This window comes from Wolffia australiana, chromosome 2 (assembly GCF_029677425.1).
Source record: "Wolffia australiana isolate 7733 chromosome 2, ASM2967742v1".
Taxonomy (NCBI): domain Eukaryota; kingdom Viridiplantae; phylum Streptophyta; class Magnoliopsida; order Alismatales; family Araceae; genus Wolffia; species Wolffia australiana.
The window spans coordinates 24,896,601-24,918,481 of NC_135836.1; the positions used below are offsets into that span (position 1 = coordinate 24,896,601).

Sequence of the window (21,881 nt, forward strand, 5' to 3'; positions counted from 1 at the left end):
CATAGATTATTTAATGCATATTTTCTACATAAAATAAATCCTTAAATTAAAAATATTGCTTTGTTGTATTATTATGCATTTATTAATTGAAAATGGGACCTCAAGGTTTTGCTATTTCATATTTTTCATTTCTTTTTAATATTCTACAATAAATTTTGAGCCTTTTGGTCGTACAAAAGTCATGTCGCTGATAAACCCACGCTTGCACTTTCTTCTCTATGGCTGGCATTGTCTTTAAATTATTGTACTACTAAATTTATCAGGAAGGTAAGAATTAAATCAATATGTTAGTTCTAGTTTCATTAAAGATTAATCATACACAAAATCGTGTGACTAACTGAGATTAAGAGGAGAATACATTTTTTAGCTGAAGTTACTACATATGAAGGAAATTCAATGACTATATAAACTGGTTATTTCATATTTATCTCCTGGAGTTCTTGAAGAGAAGTTTCTACCAAAGAGATATCATTCATTGCTCAATGACGTTCAAAAGGTAATGATACTTATAGGTCTAATTTCATAAAATGTTCAATGACTCTCCTATCCTAATTAAATATCTAAAGTTTCATTCTTCAATATCGAATGGTAAAGGAGACTCCAATGTGGTGAGAAGTCCTATGCTGTCAATTCTGACCTCTTTAGTAATAGGTAGAAGTGAAGCATTATCAATACCTCTGAGGCGAAGTTAGTTAAGAGCTTTTAGTTAGAAAACTGCAGGGAGGCACTCCCCTAATGACATGACTCAAAGAAGATCAAACCTATTCACTTTCTAGTTCCCTCCCACTCTCCTATCTTAGGAACTTCTTAGGAACTTAGGATAAGGCACTCCCCTAGAGCTCAATTTAACTTTCTTAGGAACTTAGGATAAGGCATTAAATACTATGATTAATGTCCACAACCAAAAATATTTTAAAATTTATCTTGATCCTTATCCCCCCCCCCCTTCGGTTAGTATCATGAACTTTAATATTCTACCATATCCAATTATCACATAAGCAAAACTTTTTTTAAGTTTGATTTAATTCTATATTTATTGAAATATAACTAAATAAATTGTTTTGGCATCTCCTTGAGCTATGTTAAATGTGAAGATTATTTCTGCTATCTGGGAGAATTTCTCATCTGCACCTAGCAACTCTATCATTCATCACTACTTTGAAGCCTTTTAAAGTTTAAATATTTTCAATGTTTCACATCACTACTTTTAAGTTCAAATATTGATTAAAATAAAGCACATCAGAGGGTTGTTTTTCATGATATTTTTGTTTAAACAATCATTTCCTAGACTGAAATATCCTCTAACTGGAAATAGCGGTTGTCCAAGCATAAGGCAGATGGCTAAAAGCCATAGATTATTTTGTAGGACGGCCAGTTGCTTGGATCTGGTTTGCCTTTCTTTTACAGCTGTATGCCTTCAATTTTTTGAAGTCAGTAAAAAGATGATATGCAAGCAGTAGTTACAATTGAGTTGGAATCCTCTCAAGTAATCTGAAGTATGATAACTGTACTCGCCATAGAATTGATTATAACAAAATTTTTATCTTGAATAGGAGAGACCAAGATAAAGATATTATTCTCAAAATAAAGCCCGGGTTCAGGGGAAAAAATAGGCTAACAGCCCAATCCATCCATAGCTCAAGGCATGGAAAAAAGAAGACGACAAAAGATGCAAAAGCAGGGAGTAGACCAGGCTTACCGGGCAGAAGCTCGGACGGCCTTCTCGGCTGCATCATCGAGATCCTCTGCCGCAATCAACGTCATCCCACTCTCCTGCAGAGAAAGCAAACCATGAGGTCTCAACATAGATCAATTGACGCTAGACATGGTTGTTCAATTCTGTTTGTTTTAAACGAAAAAAAAATTCGCATGAAAGAACCGTACATGGCCTGGTTCTTTGTTCTGTTCTTTTTTTTTTTCAAAAACGAACAAAATTCGCACATTCGCACAAACTAGAACAAAATTCGCACAAAGCGGACAAAAGAACCGCACAAGGGTCTGTGCGATGTTCTGTTCAAATTTGTTTTTGTTCTGTTCGGAAAACCGAACAGAACGAACAATTCGCACAAAAAGAACAGATCGACTATGTCTCATTGACACATGCCAGCACAGAAGAGCCATTGACCTTAAGAATTCTCTTCCCCTGCTCCACATTAGTTCCCTCCAGCCGCACCACAACTGGCACCTGCAGTGAGACCTGCGCAGGCGTGTCGACAAACAGCAGAGTCAAGAGGCGGCTCTACTTGGAATCGACCGAGGTCGAGAAGACGGTGCGGAAACCCACCTCTTTGGCAGCATTCACAATGCCACTAGCAATCACGTCGCATTTCATGATGCCCCCAAAAATGTTGACCAGAATTGCTTTCACCTTCTCATCCGCCGTCAAAATCTTAAACGCTTCCACGACCTGCGAAAAGCAATGGAAGAGATTATGCATAAATGTATTAGTAAATGGGGTCGTAATAATTAAGATCATGACCAGACCTGGCCTTCGGATGCATTTCCTCCGACATCGAGAAAATTTGCAGGAGTTCCTCCGTGTAGCTTGATGATGTCCATGGTGGCCATGGCCAGCCCGGCACCATTAACCATGCAACCTATTTCTCCATCCAATCCAATGTAGTTTAAGTCTGCTTTGGCCGCAGCGACCTACAACACAAACAAGTAGCTTAATCAGATATTGGACAAAATAGTCATTATCATCCAGAAGTTGTGATCGTCATGGTCATCATCACAAGCTTGTGTGACATAGACGATGAAGATTTAGTCATCATCATCCTAGTTGCAGACAAGCAATGATGACAGTAGCAATCTAGTAATCATTATCGTCATCCTGGTTCAGATGAATGACAAGGCCAATGATAATCTTGTCCTTGTCGTCTACAACAAGGATGAGAAGCTTCCTGCGGCCAACAAAGAGGGGATCCGTCACTCCGCTGTCATCATCATACTCCTTGTCATGGACCACTGATACAATGATGATTCAATCATTGCCATCCAAGCCACAGATAAGCCAAGATGATGGCTTCATCATCATCGTGCTGACACAGACCAATGATGAGGATGATCATGACTCGTCTCCCTCTCTTGATCGTCATCGAGATCAGTGAATAATATATAAGACATTAACACCAGGCTTTGATTTTTTTCCAGCATAAGTTATAATTATGTTGCCGTAGACCTCGCGGGGATCCTCTTGGGTTGCATCGCGGAGGGCAAAGATGTCTTTTTGACGGAATGCAGCATTGTCATCAAAGTTGAGCTTTGCATCGGCCGCAACCAGACGATTGTCTGACGTCTCAGCTATTGGGTTAACCTTTACGCAATGAGAGAACAAAAGAGTTAGAAAGAGATTCTACAAGAATCGTAGAATTTTAGAAGAGAAACGGAAACAGCTGTTTTCCCATTAACACCTCCAGTAATGTGCAATCACTCTCAATGAAGAGTTTGAAAAGCTGCTTCACTTGCTCAATCGCCTCACTTCTGTCAGCCGCCTTTAGTGACAAACCGTCCACAACTTTGGCTGCGTCTGCATCTGTGATCCCTTTGAAAACATCTATCGGGACCTAACACATTGAAAGTACCAAGTGAGAGAGGGTCCAACATTTTTTCAAATAAAAATATAACGTTGAGAAAGAAGAATTAATTTATCCTACGGAGCTGATTCATCTGATTACTCACTTATCTCAGGTTATCAGGCGATTAAAATGAACGGACCTTAACAATCATGTCAGGGAATTTTTCAGCAAGATCTTCAATGCTGGTACCTCCTTTCCTGCAGGCTATGATAATCTGCGAGAAATTAAACACCAAAGGCAAGCCAAGGCATTTAAATCTACGGCACCCAACGAATATTAAGTGATAGAAAAAAGCGGGAATAACCAAGTGACCAGCCACCAGAAAAAATTAGATGACTTCTTTTAAGAAAAAGAAAATTTTTGATAATCGAATAATATGAGCAATAGGACAGAGTAAAGTACAGATTAACATACTTAAAAGAAAAGCAAATGCACCAGAATTACACAGTCAAACAACTTACCGGCAGATTTCAGTTTACCGGCAGATATCCATAAATTGCTATCATATATGTTGGTTTGCATTTGAATCGTCTTATCATTTATTGCGAATAAAAAAACGAAGAAATAGAAAAGCACAATCCATGAAAGTGGAAAGCAAAAGAAAAGGTATCGGTCACATTTCAGTTTTCCTCATGAGTTTGCATAACAATAATTCACGGAGTCAATACTGCAGGAAAAACAATATGAAGGGTCTCCTTACAAGTGATATGCAAAAAATCCATATAGAAAGTTAAAAAATAATACTATTTACTTGTGGTCAACAATGAATAGAGAATATCCACCATGAGGTTGTGGCAATTACCGGCCCAGCAGTAGTACGGTCAAGGGTAATAGCAAAATACATTTCATTGACAAGCGACAGCTTCTCACACAGGTAAACCTACAAATAATTTAACTCATGAGTGGATAACAAAAAACGTAGCTCCAGAAGAGAGCAGATAGTGAAACAACAAATATTTAAAAGAAAAATCGACAGTTACCATTCCCAAAATCAAAAAGATGAGACGACTAAAATTTGACATGAGCATCAAATTAGCGAACGTTATATTCCACTTAAATAGATGAGAAGGACAAAAGTTGGAGTTTTATATGACTCCACAAATCATCCTCAAGAGGATCAAAATTTTCCTGAATAGGATTATCGTTTTCTGAGCCTTCAGTTGACGCCAAATGCTTGATGAGTAAAAGTTGATCCAAATGTGGATCTAAGCGTGATTCCCATATGGTCAAACAGTAAGAAACAGTAGAAGTAGAGAGAAAATTAACGGAGAAGAATGGTGAGAGGCTAAATAGGCACTTCCGGCCAACAACAGATAGCATTGGCTTGTCTTCCTAAAGGCCGCCAAAGTCTACTAATTGTGAGTACTTATGATCCTAGTTAACACATACACAAATCAGGTGAAACTTAAAAGTCTTTTCTCTTATCATATGAAACATTTAATGGAGGTAAACCAGATATTTTCAATTCTTGAGAATCAAAATCAATTGATTTGAAAATACAATCTTTTCCATCAGTTAGGTGAGAAAAAACTCATTCAATCAGTGAACTGCAACTTCAGGTTGAAACATCTTATTGTGAAGGCCAAACAGCGACGAATCCAAAAAGTAGGAGCCAGTGGATACAAAATTTGTGTAAATTCAAGAAACGGTATGACATCATTACATTTGAATCAGAGTACTATCAAACTGAAACAATCGTTAAAAAATGAGAAGTAGAAAGATATCCGGAAGAACTGTAGATGAATAAATTCATGGCTGCTAACCTTGCTAACAACCTTCCCCTGGGGTCCAGTCTGCTTCGTAACCAGTATCTGACCCAGCATCTTACCTTTTCACAGAACAAAAACAAAAGATGAAAATTTAAATCCGCCACTATATCAGGACCCTTGATATAACATAATACTGAATAATGGAGTACAGATTTAGAATATCAGAAACAATGGATTCAGAATAAAACAGAAATTGTAATGTTTGGGGAGCGAGAGAGGTGATGGAGGAAGGGTTGGACACTCTGCGTAATAAAGATATACGAACATTGTTATTGTAATAAATCAGGGAACATATGACATATGGTGTTGTTTGGAAAATGGGGCTATTTCCAGATTGATAGGAGGTCAGACTTTCTGCATTGAGCAAGTTCTTGACCGTTCTTTTCTGTCTTTTTCCTCTCTATACTATCTTTCCCACCCAATTCTTGATTCCCGACAGATCTCCATCATGGATTCTATCAGAATTATGTCTTCAATAGTCTTGTTTTTCAACCACAATACTAATGAGTGAAGAAAGACTTATCCATCAAAGCTGGAATGTTGATGCAAAAATCTCCGTGGAAGAATGAAACACAGATTCAACAGAGACATTCATACTCGAATAGAACATTATTAAACAGAAATTGTTGGTAACTAACTGGTGAACTTTAGGGGGATCGAAAACATTGAAATGGTCCTACAAAGAGTATGCAGTGGGTGTTCACATATTTCCATGCTAAAAAAAACATGTTCAAAGAAATTAAAACTTATACAGATACAAAGGGAATTGAAGTCAAGGAAACGATAAGAAGCTGATAACCGCCAATTTTGGAAACCTGAATCCAACTCATGATTTTAATTATCCAAGATACACGAAAGCAAAAGAAGAACGTTTTTGACCTTATCCATTATAACAAGAAAGTTATCAGAAGCGTCAAAATGCAATTCTTCTTACCAGATAATTCTTCAACTTCCTCAGTCTTGACAATATGCACACCACCTTTAAGCCCATTTTGGAATGTGCCCAAGCCACGACCACCAGCAAGAATCTGGCTCTTGACAACCAACTGATAAATAAAAATAACATGTATCTCTGAATAACAAAGGACGTAACAATAAGAATGCTCTCACTGAAACTCAAAAATGATTCGAAGTAGAAATAATTATTGTACATATGGGCCACATACTTATTACTGTCGGTCTTGCACTCCACCAACCCTTAGGGTTAACACAAAGAGGAAAAAACTCTTCATTCTACTATGACGCCCACACATCTCTATTTGAGATGTTAACATGGGTTTTTACAATATTGGGCCTCTTATGAAAGGCCATTTAGAAGATACACATAAGGGCAAAAAGGTAAATGCGAATATAACAAGAAAAGATATGGGCGCTAACACCCCCCTTCAAGCTGGTAGGCAGATGCTTCTAACTCCCAGCTTGGACATATGCTGCTGAAAAAGATCAGCTACTTGTTGAGTTGTAGGCACATACAGCAATTGAATACTCCTCTGATCAATCTTCTCTCGTATGAAGTGTCTATTAATTTCAATATGCTTCATTCGATCATGCTGCACTGGATTATGAGCTATGTCTATAGGCGACTTGCTACCATAGTATACGCTGATGGGCTCTGTTGTCAGTAACCGTAGATCATCCAAGATAATTCTCAGCCAGAGTCCTTCACAAATACCTTTTTTCAGTGCTCTGTATTCAGCCTCTGCACTTGACAATGCCACAACTGTTCGCTTCTTACTCTTCCAGGTAACCAAATTTCCTCCGAGTAACGAGCAATATCCAGTAGTTGATCTCCGATCACTCAATGAACCGCCATAATCTGAGTCTGTATAAATTTCCAGATTAATCCCACCATGTCTCCTGAACATCAGCCCATGTCCTTCTGTACCTTTTACGTACCACAATACTCGAGTTGCAGCCTGCCAATGAGGCTCTCTCGGACTCTGCATAAACTGACTCAAAAGTCCTACAGCAAATGCTATGTCTGGTCTCGTATGATTTAAATAGATAAGTCTTCCTTATTCACGGGAGTTGCATAATCACATCTGCCTAATTTCAGATTTGCTTCCATTGGGGTTGCACATGCTTTACAATCACTCATTCCAGTTTCTTCCAACAGATTGATAATATACTTCCGCTGACAAATGAAAATGGCTTCCTTTGAGTATGCAATCCCTATACCCAAGAAATACCTCAACTGTCCCAGAGATTTGACTTCAAATTGCTCAGATAGACGTTTACCCAATGCATCTGTTTCTTGCTCATCATCACCAGTGATAATGATGTCATCCACATATACAAGGAGAACTGAGACGTGTCCTCTTGAGGACTGCTTTACAAACAAAGAGTGATCACCATTTCCGTGCACATATCCCATATTCTTCAATGACTGGGAGAACTTCCCAAACCATGCATGTGGGGACTGCTTTAGTCCATACAAGGTTCGTTTTAACCTGCAACCTTTAGGTGCGGCCAAGTGTGAGTAATACCCAGGGGGTAACTGCATATAAATTTCTTCTTCCAGCTCCCCGTGAAGAAATGCATTCTTTACGTCATATTGATGCAATGTCCATCCAAGAGATGCTGCCACTGCGATCAACACACATACTGTATTTAACTTTGCCACTGGAGCAAAAGTCTCCTCATAATCAATTCCATAGCATTGAGTGTACCCTTTGGCCACTAACCTGGCTTTGTACCTCTCTATTGTTCCATCAGCACGGTACTTTATGGTGTATACACATCGACACCCAACTGGACGTTTGCCCTGGGGAAGATTGACAATCTCCCAAGTTCCATTCTTGATCAGTGCTTCCATCTCAAGATCCATAGCCTCTGTCCATTTTTCGTCAGCCAATGCCTCATTTACTGACTTAGGAATATGAGTATTATCTAATTTTGTCAAGAATGCTTGAAACTCAGACGACAAGTGTTCATATGTCACAACACTAGAGAGAGGATACCTTGGTCGTTGAGTGCATGCTAGTGTTCCTTTCCGTAGTGCTATAGGCCATCCATAATCATTACTTTGACTCGATATCTTCACCTGTGATTCTTCAGGCTGATCTGCAACTTCCTCTTCATATTGAGCTGCATCATCTCCAACCTCTACTGTTACCGGATCAGCTACGGCTGTTGCCTCAATTGCTTCTTCCACCTGACTTTGATTCTCTCCCACAGCTTCATCACTAACATGTATAGGTATGTCATATACCCTTCCATCTTCGAACACACTACCTCGGTCTGGTAACTGGACTCTGGTTTCGGTCTCATCTTTGAAGAGCGGTTCCATTTTGTGAAATGTCACATCAGCAGAGATGAACATCCTCTTTGACTTGGGATCATAACACTTGTATCCTTTCTTCCCTTGTGAGTAGCCCACAAACACACATTTAATTGCCCTTGGACTGAATTTATCGACAGCGCTTTGCTCGTGGACAATTGCTGTATATCCAAATATTTGGGGCTTCAAAAGAGTCTTCAACTTAATTAGAGGAAAGACTTTAGAAATGATATCAACTGGACTCTCATAGTTCAGAATTTTTGAGGCAAACGATTAATCAGATGTACAGCAGTAAGTACTGCTTCTCCCCATAAATACTTGGGCACATTGTAATGCTAGAGAAACGTTCTGGCTGTATTCACCACATGTCCTATCTTTCTTTCCGCGACTCCATTTTGTTGTGGAGTATTAACACATGAGGACTCCTGTACAATTTCATTCATCTGGAAGAATGAGGCCAGCCTCTCATTAAAAAAGTCTTTCTTATTATCAGAACGGAACTTTCTTACTGAAACATTGAATTGATTTTTTACTCTAAAACAGAAATCCTGTATAACACCTGTCACCTCTGATTTGTGCTTAAGTGCACCCAAGACAACCTGGTACAATCATCTATCAGAATAAGGAACCATCGTGCTCCGTTGAGAGAATTTATGGGTGCTGGTCCCCACACTAATCGTGCTCCGTTAAGAGGCTCTTTCATGTTTCGCAAATTGACGCGATTCACACATTACATTTGAAATATCAAAATTCTTTGCAAATGAAGGAAAAATATGTTTCATCAACCCAAAAGATGGATGTCCCAAACGAAAATGTGAAATTTTAAAGTCTTCGATTTGCTTGTCATTGTTCCTTCCTGGAGACTGAGCGTTCACCATCATTCCCGTCTTTGCTTCACCCGTCACGTAAATAAGTCCATTCCTCTCCTTAAAGAGTGAAATCTTCAAGTTCCTTGCCTTATCATATGCAAAACAACCAGTACAATCAATAGTTAGTGCACATTTGACATCTTGTACCAGGCGCTGAGGAGACATTAATTGTGCCTTTAAATTTGGCACATGTAAAACATTTTTAAGAACTCCCAGAGTTTCAATAGTTACGTCACCAATACCAATCACTGGCAGGACTTCAACCCAGCAGTGAACACCTTCCTGGCCCCTTCATAAAGAGTATAAGAGTGGAACTTTGATCGATATGGTGTCATATGATCCATAGCTCCAGAGTCTAAAATCCAGTTCAAATAAAGATGATCATTAAAATTCATGTGCTTACCAGGTCGGCAGCAGGATTTCGCCATGGAGGTAGAACCAACTAATGCCTTCAACTTTTCTAACTCCTCTCTGAGAATGTTCACCTCATCTTTGTCTCGCTTGAAATCAACACATGTACCACTGGATCCTCCTAAGCTGGAGTCACACATCTCCTTTTCTCTCTTTTGATCTTCTTGAGCAGAGACAGAGTGTGCCTGCATTCTCGGTGGCCGACCATGTAGGTCCCAACAATTCTCCTTGGTATGACCCTTTCTCTTGCAATAATGGCACACAACAATGTTCCGATAGCCTTTCCTTGATATGTTTCTGTTAAACTGGGCCCCTACAGTTCTCTCTCTTCTCTCTCTTCTCTCTCTTCTCTCTCACCTTCAGCCTATTGTAAGTGGGCCACGGTTTATAAGTGGCCCACCTTCTCTCTCATTTTTTCCTCTCCTTCTCTCTCTTTCTTTCTTTCTCTCTTCCTTTCTTTCTCTTTAAACCCCTGCGCAGGATTCTCCCACGTGTGACCCATTTAATAAGTGGTCACACGTGGGGGGGCATCTAATGAACCTCCCACGTGGGAGAATGTAATGGGGGGCTTTAAATGCCCCCAAACCCTAGCCGCCAGTAATTAGAAGTTTCTGTTTTGTTCTTTCATCTCTCACTCTGAGTGCCATTCTAACATGGTATCAGAGCAGTTTCTGGAGTAAACTCATCTCTGGATCATCTCGAAGGGAGTTTTTTGCTGGAATCTGACCCTAGAAGGGTTCTTTCAGCACCTCAGCAACCAGTTGTAGCATCTTCCTGCTTCCTCCTCAAACATGGCAAGCCCCGGAGGTGAAAGCTCGACACAGGGTAACCCTGGGGTGGTTCAGGAAGTTTCTGACGCCAGAGTAGGGGAAGCCAGTGCCTCAAATCCAGACATTGGAAGGGCTGCAGTTGTATTTCCCCCAGCAGAAGTGAAGTTTGATGGGGGAAATATGTTTGAATGGTCAAAGATGGTTACACTTACAGTACATGGATGCTTTCTGGGAGATCATCTGACTGATCTCCCCAGAACTCCAGCGGATCCTGATTTCAAGAAATGGAAGGCAGAAGAATCCCTAATCTTGGGATGGATGTTGAGATCGATGACCCCCGAAATGAGGAGAGATTTCCTCTACTGTGACACCGTGAAAGAACTCTGGGATGAGATCCAGAGGTACACTGCAGAGCAGTCCCATGACTGGCGCATTTATGAACTCAAAGTCCAAGAAACATTGGCACGCCAAGGGGGAGAAAATGTCCGTCAGTATTCGTCCCGTTTAAAAGCGATTTGGAGAGAAATTGACCACCTCTGGCCTGTGCAGAATCCACAATCGGTGGAGAGGCAGTACATACTCAAGCAGAGAATCTTCACATTCCTCATGGGCCTAAACTCCGTCTATGAGTCCGTGAGGAGCCAGTTGCTTCATCGTGAGAAGTTGCCGTCCCTGGAAGAAGCAATCAGCGCTATCCTGCAGGCTGAGAGCAGGTTTGGCGTTACCCCTGATTCTCAGGCCCAAAATTCCGCTGCGCTTCTTTCAAAAAGGCCTGAGATCAAGTCCAATCCTGCTGGAAATTGGACACCTCGTCCGCCTCAGCCAAGTCAACCCGGGGGAGGCGAAGGAGAAGATAATCGTGACGCTCTTTTCTGCAACTACTGCAAGAAGAGGCGTCATACAAAAGAAAACTGCTGGAAACTGGCTTGGAAGAATCAGAATTCGAGTAAGAAGGCCATGGTTGTGGCATCGGAATCACAGAGTTCAGGATCTGCCGGAACGGGTGCCGGAGTCGAATAATTACAAGACAAACTCAGCTCCACTGCCTTGGTGAAATCAGGTAATTACTTCTCTGACACATGGATTGCAGATACCGGGGCGACAGATCATATGTCCCCGAATGGATCCATGTTCAGTCATTACTCCGCTGCCGGAAACAGTCACAGAGTTCAGACAGCAGGAGGAGGAGCATTGTCGGTGAAAGGAGTTGGCAGTGTTCTACTGAATTCACTTGGTCTGCTGAAGAATGTTCTCCATGTGGAGAACTTGAGAGCTAACCAGATTTCTATACAAAAAGCTGTTGATGATTTTGGTTGGAGGTTTATATTGGACAGCGATGACTGTTTTTTGTGTGATAAGGTCTCCGGGACGAGGATTTCATCCTTTAGGCGGGAAGGTGGCTTGCTCCTCCTGAATGTCAGTGCGGGACAGTGCATGGTGTCACAACAGATGAGCTCCAAGGAGAAGAGGGTGGTCAGTCTTCATCAACGGATGGGTCATCCACCTTTTGTGAGGCCTGCCAAATGGCAAAACTTCGAAGGACGTCATTTAAATCCATAGATGATCGTTTTAATTCCCCATTTGATTGCATGCATAGTGACGTATGGGGGCCATGTCCAGTGGAAAGTCTGACTGGGTGCAGATATTTCATAGTCTTTATTGATGATTACAGTCGCACTATGTGGTTGCATCTGCTGAAATCAAAGGCCGAGGTTCCACGAATAATTGTGGAGTTCTGCAAGATGATTGAAAATCAATTTGGGAAGAGAATCAAGCGCTTCAGATCGGACAACGGGACTGAATTCCTCAACTCCGACGTCAGATCACATTTCTCAGACAAGGGGATCATCCACGAAACTACTTGTGTGAATACTCCACAGCAAAATGGCCTAGCAGAGAGGCGCCTGGGATATACTCTTGCAACTGCCCGAACCTTATTGTTTCAAGGGAATTTGCCGAAGAAGTATTGGGGAGAGGCCGTGTTGACTGCTGCTCACCTTATAAATAGAATTCCCATGAAGATAATAGACTATGAAAGTCCCTTGAACCGCTTGAAGAAATCATTCCTAGAGGTTCGTCTATTCTCTGGACTCCCTGCCCGTGTGTTTGGATGCGTTGGATACACTCATCAACAAGTGGGAAAGTTAGACTCTCTGCAGATGTTGTGTTTCAAGAGTCTGAATTTTATTTCCAGAAAGACAGTCCAGCTGAAAGGCCTCATGATAATCAAGATGGAACAGACTTTGAATTTCTTCGTCACATGGGATACACTCAAGTATCTCCCACAGCTTCAATCGAGGTACAAACCCCTGGAAATCAAGAAATTGGGGTTATGTCAGAGGAAAAACCCTGTGATGAAGACCCAGTAAGTCAACCTGTGATGGAGGAGAGTGAGCAGCCCAACCTGGACAGTCAAAGTGAGATTGAAACAGAGGAGAATCAAGGGGGACCAGAAGATTCAGTGCCCAGTCAGCAAATTAACGTCATGGAGGATGATCTCAGTTGGCCCATAGCACTCAGAAAGGGGGTACGAACCTGCCGAGCCAAAGCTAAGTATCCTATCGGTCACTACGTTAAATATGAGAAGTTAAGTGACCACTATAAGAGCTTTCTGACTCAGCTAGGAGAAATTCAGATTCCAAACAAGGTTGAAGAGGCCCTTCAAGACCCTGGATGGAAGGCAGCCATGGATGAAGAGATGACTGCCCTCCTGAAGAATGAAACTTGGGAGATCGTGACACTACCCAAGGGAAAGAGAGCAGTTGGCTGTCGCTGGATTTTCACTCCAAAATTCTCATCAGATCGAACACTAGAACGACTCAAGGCCCGACTAGTTGCTAAAGGATATACCCAGACTGAAGGTATCGACTATGGTGAGACTTTTGCCCCAGTGGCAAAGTTTAACACAGTCCGAGTGTTGATTGCACTTGCTGCCAAATGTAATTGGGACATTCTACAGCTTGATGTGAAGAACGCTTTCCTTCACGGAGAGCTAGAAGAAGAAGTTTATATGCAACTTCCTCCTGGATATCCACTGACAGATAAGGAAAATCAAGTATGCCGACTAAAAAGGGCACTATATGGACTGAAGCAGTCCCCTAGAGCTTGGTTTGGACGGTTTACCAAAGCGATGGTTGAATTGAACTACTACCAGGCAAGAGGGGATCATGCGTTATTCATCAAGAAGGGAACGACCGGGAAGGTTACCATTTTATTGGTGTACGTGGATGATATATTGATCACTGGAGAAGACAGTGAAGAAATTCACCAGTTGACCAAAGACCTATCAAAACAATTTGATATGAAAGAGCTTGGAAAATTGCGATACTTCTTGGGAATTGAAGTAGCATACTCGAGAGATGGCATATTGCTCGGTCAACATAAGTACACCCTCGATCTCCTCCAAGAGACAGGACAGTTGGGGTGCAAGCCGGCTTCTACTCCCCTCGATGCGAACGTGAAAATTGAAAGAGGTGATGATGGAGCAGCAGTGGATAGAACAACATATCAAAGATTGATTGGGAAATTAATCTATCTCAATCATACAAGACCGGACATATCGTATGCCGTCAGTTTGCTGAGCCAGTTCATGAGTGAGCCCCATGAGATTCATCTACGGGCAGCCTACCGTATCCTTGCTTATCTGAAATTCACTGTCGGGCAGGGACTCCTTTTCTCACGGGAAGGGGGTTTAGCTCTAGAAGCTTACACAGATTCTGACTGGGCAGGGTCCGTGATTGATAGTCGATCTACATCGGGATACTGTACATTCTTGGGAGGCAGTCTTATTACATGGAGGAGTAAGAAACAGAAAGAAGTCTCTCTGTCGAGTGCCGAAGCAGAGTTACGTGCCCTAAAGAGGGGCGTTTCAGAGTGTCGGTGGCTGAAACACCTCCTAGAAGATATTGGTCTATATGACAACAATGGAGTCAGACTGTATTGTGATAATCAGTCCGCACTGGCCATCGCGAAGAATCCTGTTCCGCATGACAAAACTAAGCACATGGCCTTGAATCGGCACTACCTGACAGAAAATATTGATCGTGAAGTCATCAAACCGACGTACATCCCTACTGCAGACCAGAAAACTGATATCTTCACCAAGTCTCTGCCGGGCCCCAGTTTCCAGCTGCTGGTGTCCAAGCTAGGCATGGTCAACGTCCACACCTAGCTTGCGGGGGGGTGTTAAACTGGGCCCCTACAGTTCTCTCTCTTCTCTCTCTTCTCTCTCTTCTCTCTCACCTTCAGCCTATTGTAAGTGGGCCACGGTTTATAAGTGGCCCACCTTCTCTCTCATTTTTTCCTCTCCTTCTCTCTCTTTCTTTCTTTCTCTCTTCCTTTCTTTCTCTTTAAACCCCTGCGCAGGATTCTCCCACGTGTGACCCATTTAATAAGTGGTCACACGTGGGGGGGCATCTAATGAACCTCCCACGTGGGAGAATGTAATGGGGGGCTTTAAATGCCCCCAAACCCTAGCCGCCAGTAATTAGAAGTTTCTGTTTTGTTCTTTCATCTCTCACTCTGAGTGCCATTCTAACAGTTTCTCTTTGCGATGTGCATCATGAGTTCCCTGAGTATTAGTTCGACTAGCACCACTCTGATTTTGCTCGGTTGGATGCTTCTGCTCCTTAGACTTAACCATCAACCCTGCTCCATTCTCTTCCTTGGAAGTTCCTGAGACTGCTTGCTGCCGGCGACTCTCCTCCTCCAGCACGATATTAATCGCCTGTTCAAGATCAGGTACTCACTCATAATTGAGAATCTGTCCTCGCAATGTCTCGTATTCAGCATTCAGTCCCATCAGAAATTTAAACATCCGATCACGAAGTGTATGTTCCCATTCATCTGAACTTAAAATTGGCCTGTAGTAATCCAGTTCCAACCATATAGACTGTAATTCATTCACATACTCGGTTACTGACCTGTCTCCTTGTTGGACGCTCCAAGCCTTCACGACTAGATCATATGTCTTCCGAACATAGTCCCAGATCTGTTTGGCAGTCTTCAAGAATGACAACTTTGGAAACACGTCTTTTGTCATGCTTCCCAGCAAGAAGATATGAACGTTGACATCATCTTGCTTCCATGCTTTGTATGTTGGGTCGTCGGGATCGACCTCAGTAATTAAGTGATCATCCAGCCCCCTGCCAAGTAGTGTGAGCTCCACCATCTGCCCCCACTGATCAAAATTACGCCCATTTAACGAAGTGGTTCGACGACTGGTGGTATCACTGACGATACTGAGTAAGAGGTGACGCCACGGTCTTCTTCTGCGCCACTTGAGGAATCCACCATACTGGAAGGTGCCATCTTCAACTTGGTTTAAATCGATGTGCAACTGCAATACAATACGATGAATGCCACCAACCAAGGATTCCTGCTTGCACAACGCTCCACCCAATAACTCCTGCTCCAGACAGCGTCAACCGGTACACCAACAGCGTCAACCGACGCTCTACGGCTTGCTCAAGCCAACAACCAATACACCAACAGCGTCACACAACGCTCCAGACAGCGTCACCTGACGCTCCACGACCCGCTCGATCAGGTACACCGTGCTCGATCACGTACACCCGACGCTCCACATCGACCGCAGATATGCTCCACGCCGACAACAACTCCCGTCGACCTTCCACGGTGGAGCCAGACTCCACGCTCGATCAGGTACACCGTGCTTGATCGATCAGCAACCAATAAGCTCCTTGCTCTGATACCATGTCAGTCTTGTGCTCCACCAACCCTTAGGGTTAACACAAAGAGGAAAAAACTCTTCATTCTACTATGACGCCCACACATCTCTATTTGAGATGTTAACATGGGTTTTTACAATATTGGGCCTCTTATGAAAGGCCATTTAGAAGATACACATAAGGGCAAAAAGGTAAATGCGAATATAACAAGAAAAGATATGGGCGCTAACAATTTCACATGCAATTGATAAGTATCTCTTAAAGTTAAGGGATCTCAGCCCACTTATTACATAAATTTAAACTTGGAATGTAAGTAATACTGTCCTTTTTGCCTGAAACCCTATTATATGAAGAGAGTTGGTGGAAAGCACTGGAGATGAGTCAATAACAGTCTAGTTTTTTATAAGATTTAGACAGAAATAAACAAGATGTTGGAGGCAATTGACCATCTTCATAATCTTGGTAAAACCTTGAAATGACACAATGGCACTATTGAAGAATTTCACCAAGGACAGGTAGTATGGAGAGGATCGATAGATCACACTTATTCCTTCTACCGAAATGCCAAGGAGCTGATAGAATTGAGGACTTAAGACCCATTTCACTGTCCGATGCTATTTACCTTATATTTGACAAGGTGTTAGTGAACAGGTTGAAGAATGTGATCAGAGAGATAGATGGACCCTCCCAATCAGCGTTAATACTGTACCACTATTGGTAGACACCATAGTAGCAGCGGTAAGACATTAGCATCATGGAGAAAGAAAGGGTGTCCTGTGTCTCCTCTTTAAGCAGCTCTCCCTCCAGCTTCACCTGTGTATACTCGTGTCTCCGTCCCATCAAGCAAGGGTTTACGAACGGAAAATGACTTATTGGATTTTTCATAGTAGCTGATTTAAATACCAGCTGGTACAGTTAAGTGGGCTGGCCCCATCAATCTCAAGTTACTTATTCTCTCACGTGAGACAACAAGTAACTTACCCTTTTGTCTTTCTTGTGGGTACAATTATCTTAAAAAAAAATGTGCGTACACTTATAGCATGTGGCCCACATCCAAATAGAAAGGACAGAAAGAAGATAAAAACAAGAAGCATGGGGTAAATGAAACAAGAACGGCTGGCTAACAATTAGCATCATGGAGAAGGAAAGGTACCCAAGAGTTCGTGAGAAGGTTGATTTCGCCAAGCCATATGACTCTAGGGTTTGATGGTCCCAGTCTGGTCCCGTTTTTTTTTAACAAAGACCTAAACCTTACCTAAAGTTTGGTCCGGTTCCGGTCCGTTCTTGTTCGGTCCTGGTCTAGTCCCAGTCTGCTCAGGTTGACTAGTCAATGTCAATGTCAACATAATCAGCTTCAGAACTGCTAGTAATGAATGCCTCTTCACGTCCCTTCCCTTCTTTACCCCCTCTCCCTCTGATTCGTTCTCCCTCCACACCTCTCTTTCTTCAGGGAGAACTGTTAGAGTGAGTAGAGAAGGAAGAGGGTTCTGATGGATTATTGCAGCCTGCCTTTGAAGAACTCTTCATCAAGTGGGTGCCCGCCGACAGTCAAATATGCCACAGCTAGAAAGCTGAATAGAAACCTCTCCAGCAATTTAGTTTCAATAGTTTTTAGAATTTTACAAAAAATATTAAGTATTTACTAATTTACTTCCGTTCTGGTCCGGTTTGACCCTTGGACCTAAACCTGCCAACCAACTAGCTCAACCTAAAATGGAGGACTAGTCCTTGGTCCTAAAATGGTACGGTTCCAGTTCAGTCTGGTCTGACCAGTCCTCAGTCCTAAATGTCCAACCCTATATGACTCCTTAGATTGGGATTTATTGTGGACCTCTACAAAAGGGAGGGGCTTTCCCAAAGAATGGATCATGGGGATGAAGAGATGTATTACCTCTCATTCGTTCTCTATGTTAGTGAATGGACGTCCAGAAGAAGGCCAAATTCAGCTGCAAAGGGGTGTTAGACAAGGGTGCCCCCTTGCACCACTACTGTTCATTCTGGAATTGGATGCACTAGTCGTGTGTATCAACCAAGCGTGCTGACACAGATTGTCGTGGAGCTACCAAACGATGAGTAATCCCAATGCCATTCCTATGCTACAGTATGCAGATGACACCACCTTATTTATTGAAGGCTCCGTGGAGAAGATGAGAAACATGTCCATCCTACTGAACCTTATCGCTGCGGGCTCGCGCCAGTTACATGGGACATTGTGTGTCAACCTACCAAGATGGGAGATTGGGGGTCCTACACATGCAGAATGTGTACACAGCATTGCTGACAAAATTATGAATCCCCAGGTCAACCTCACTGTTCCTTTACTGTGGGACATCTATGGTACGGGGCGAAATTGGGACACAGAAACAGCTCCACTCCAAGGGGCATCGCCCTTTTGGCAAGGACTCAAACAAATCTTCCCATGGGTACACGACTTCTTCTCTGCCAAGTTAGGCAACGGCTCAGTATTTCAGTGATGGTTGGATGCATGGTTTCCCTGAGACATCTTGCAAGGTTTTCCTCGCATGCATGCACTTACACAGAGCCCCAATGCTAAGTCTGGGACTGCTGGAATGGAGCATGGAACTTGATCTTATATGGGACCCTATCAGACCTGCGGCCTGTGGAATTTCTATACATGGAGCAGTCCCTAATCCAGTTAAGCCCAAAAAAAGCCCGGGAGAAGGGGGTGTGGGGTGTGCGGGTGTGTAAACAACCCTTTTTTGATCTGGAGGGCATAAGCGAGGATTCAAGAGGGGCAAGAGGAGGACCCGACAATCATCCGGCCACGTAGATTCATATGGCGGCAAAAAGGTTAAGAAGACTAACGACATGAGCCTTTTGTAAAAGGCTATGCCCAGATACATCGCCGGAATGTCTGTTATGCCCTAGAGGCGAATAAGATTGCCAGCACCTATTTTGTGAGTGCTCTATTTCTCACACAATTTGAGCCAGCTAGGGGATATCAATGGTGGATGTGACCTCTGAAGAAGTTTTCTAGGGCTCAATCCACAACTGTCTTTCCTACAGCAATGATACTGACTGTAGAATAGAATCAATGATGCAGCTGAGATCACTACAGCGAACTAAATTAAAGTTGATTGAGCATGATAAGTCTCTGATGAAGACTTACCAAAGCAAGAAGAAACGCAAGACTGACGCTGCATGTGCAAATTGATGCAGCACATGCGAGTATTTGAATAAGCATGGGCAATCTCTATAAATAAAGTGTTGCCTTTCCATCTGGGTATCAAGAACATGTTGCAGCCTACCTTGACGAGTGGAAGGAGATCCTCTTCCCTGTGAAGCTGGGAAGACCAATTCGGCCATCAGCTACCTGGATCTTACCTGGGAGAATTCCTTGCATCTATCGTCATGATATAGTTTCCTTCTCTCATCTATCAACAGACATTGCTATTCGTATTCTACTTGTTTCTTGGACCTGGTGACAGTATAAATCTTTGTATAGTTTGGTGATTGATCTTGCGTATTGATCGATATATAGTTGACGAGAAATCTATGTTTCATCTAACTGCCGGTATGAACTCTGTCAGTACCTTAACAGAACATGAGGCATAACCCTCTTTGACGCTATCCTTGAACAAGATGCGGTCTCAATTCAAACTGGGGAAGAACATCGGCATCAACCAAGAAGTGTAGGAATCATTTTAAGAGATGCTACACTTCTTTACAATATTTACATGCAGCACGCAATAATAATTGTCAATAAAAAATTCCTGGAATCCCAAAGAGGATAATTGAGAGGACAAAAAATTAAAGGTAAGAAATCCCCCACCCTTCCCTAGTTTGTAACGAGACCTCACCATCAGGGATTAAAAGTGTATATTTGAAACTAATCAGTATTATGTAAAAGATATGAAGAGCTTAAAAGAAAATATCTTTGCTGAAGATTTCATCAATCTGCACAACTTCATTTTGTCATGTTCCATTCCTCACATAAATAATAACAACCTCAAGTTTTGATCTTAAGTTTTGGGCAGACAAAGATAAAGATACGACGTCTCACACATATATATGCCATTCAAGATTAAGGACCACACAACAGATTAAAAATAGTGAAATATGCCCAAGATATATTCAAAATAATCCGATGGATAAAATGGTGTTGAGGTTACATGATAATCCCCAAAAAGGTAAAACAATCATTCGTTGCCATCTTACAAGAGTCTAATCTGTCACAAAGACATTCAGCGAAGCCAACTTGAGCCATTTCTTAATCTGTTCGGCAATATCAAATGCAAAAATATTCGACCAACTCTGGATAATTACTCATTTCTACAACCCAATGAAAGTAAATTATTGGACGAGGTAGGAAGATTAGAATTACCTCCTTATCATGTGGAAAAGCGTCTTGAATTGCCTTTTTGATATCGTCCACAGAAGAGACAGCAACACCCTTTGGCACATTAATTCCGTATTTACTCATCAACTCTGCCCCCTGTTTCCAACATTCATGTTGCGTCAATCAGCAAACAGTTTCAACTGATTCAAGAAAAATTGCACCCGCTACGACAAAGACAAACGACGATTTCTCGGAAAAGAGAAAAACAGAGCAGACTGACGACCACAAAAACTTAGCATTACAGTAAAAATGAATCATATAAAAATTAAGACTGCAAATATGCAGCAGTACGACGGCAGATTATCCATTATTTCATTCAGAGGAAATCTTCAGGCGTAAAGCGAGTAGAATCCATCAGAGGGCGAAAATCCTTTTCAGCAGCCCCACCACAATGAGAATTTGAATCCAATATCCCAAAGCATTGGAAATTTAGACCATTTACCACAAAATTGATTACCGATAAAGTCATAAAAGGTCACCAAAATCTCCTTAAGAACCGGCGACCGGATGATAATAGCAAAGAAATAAATAAACTTTAACGCCGAAAAAGCGAAGAGATACCTGGTATTCGTGAATATTGAGACGCCGAAGCTGCTGCTGTCGCCATTTCCCCGCGACGGAGAGTGAGCGGGCGGCGATCTTCCCCAGCAAACCCCTCACCATCTCAAAAAATTCACAATGTACGAAGTCGACTGACGCATCGGACATCAATCTTACAAAATCAGAAAAGGTTCGCGCAGAAAACAACAATAACAAAGGAAAAAAAAGCAAATCACAGAAGAAATCCCACCCGATTGATCAAGGCAAGCCTCGGGCAGGCCGACTCCGAACCCTAGAATTTCCCACTACCTCGTCTCGTCCGACGAAGAGGGAAGAGCGTAGAACAACTGCACGCTTCTAGCATGAAAAAAATACACTCGCTCTACCTAATACTTTTAGCATTTGCAGATATACTTCCGGGACGCGGACGGAACGAAGATTTCGTCGCGGACGAACTTTTCGTCCCGTCCACGGGTCCGGACGAAATTTTGGACGAAAATTCGTCCGCGGTAATCGGACGGGTGGACGTCCGAACTGGACGATTATATATATATATATTTCTTATTTTTTGTGAGAATGACCTTCAAATAATTTAACATCCTCTATTTACTATT

The 21,881-nt window shown here is 42.1% G+C and overlaps 1 protein-coding gene across 2 annotated transcripts; it reads right to left on the reverse strand.

The window, feature by feature from the left end:
- Positions 1-1,557: 1,557 nt before the first annotated feature.
- LOC144700223 (ATP citrate lyase (ACL) family protein) lies at positions 1,558-21,664 on the reverse strand. 2 transcript variants are annotated; one of them, XM_078571676.1, is made up of 13 exons: positions 21,518-21,664; positions 21,289-21,419; positions 20,713-20,823; positions 6,282-6,375; positions 5,342-5,406; positions 4,381-4,458; positions 3,718-3,792; positions 3,414-3,566; positions 3,182-3,316; positions 2,485-2,649; positions 2,285-2,407; positions 2,126-2,197; positions 1,558-1,773 (listed from the first exon to the last, which is right to left on the reverse strand). In XM_078571676.1, exons 2-13 carry the CDS (start codon positions 21,388-21,390, stop codon positions 1,696-1,698), a joined length of 1,251 nt encoding a protein of 416 aa, XP_078427802.1. In that variant the 5' UTR covers positions 21,391-21,419; positions 21,518-21,664; the 3' UTR covers positions 1,558-1,695. The 2 variants fall into 2 exon arrangements, with proteins under 2 accessions (XP_078427802.1, XP_078427801.1); XM_078571675.1 differs by having other exon boundaries at positions 6,282-6,393.
- Positions 21,665-21,881: the final 217 nt, after the last annotated feature.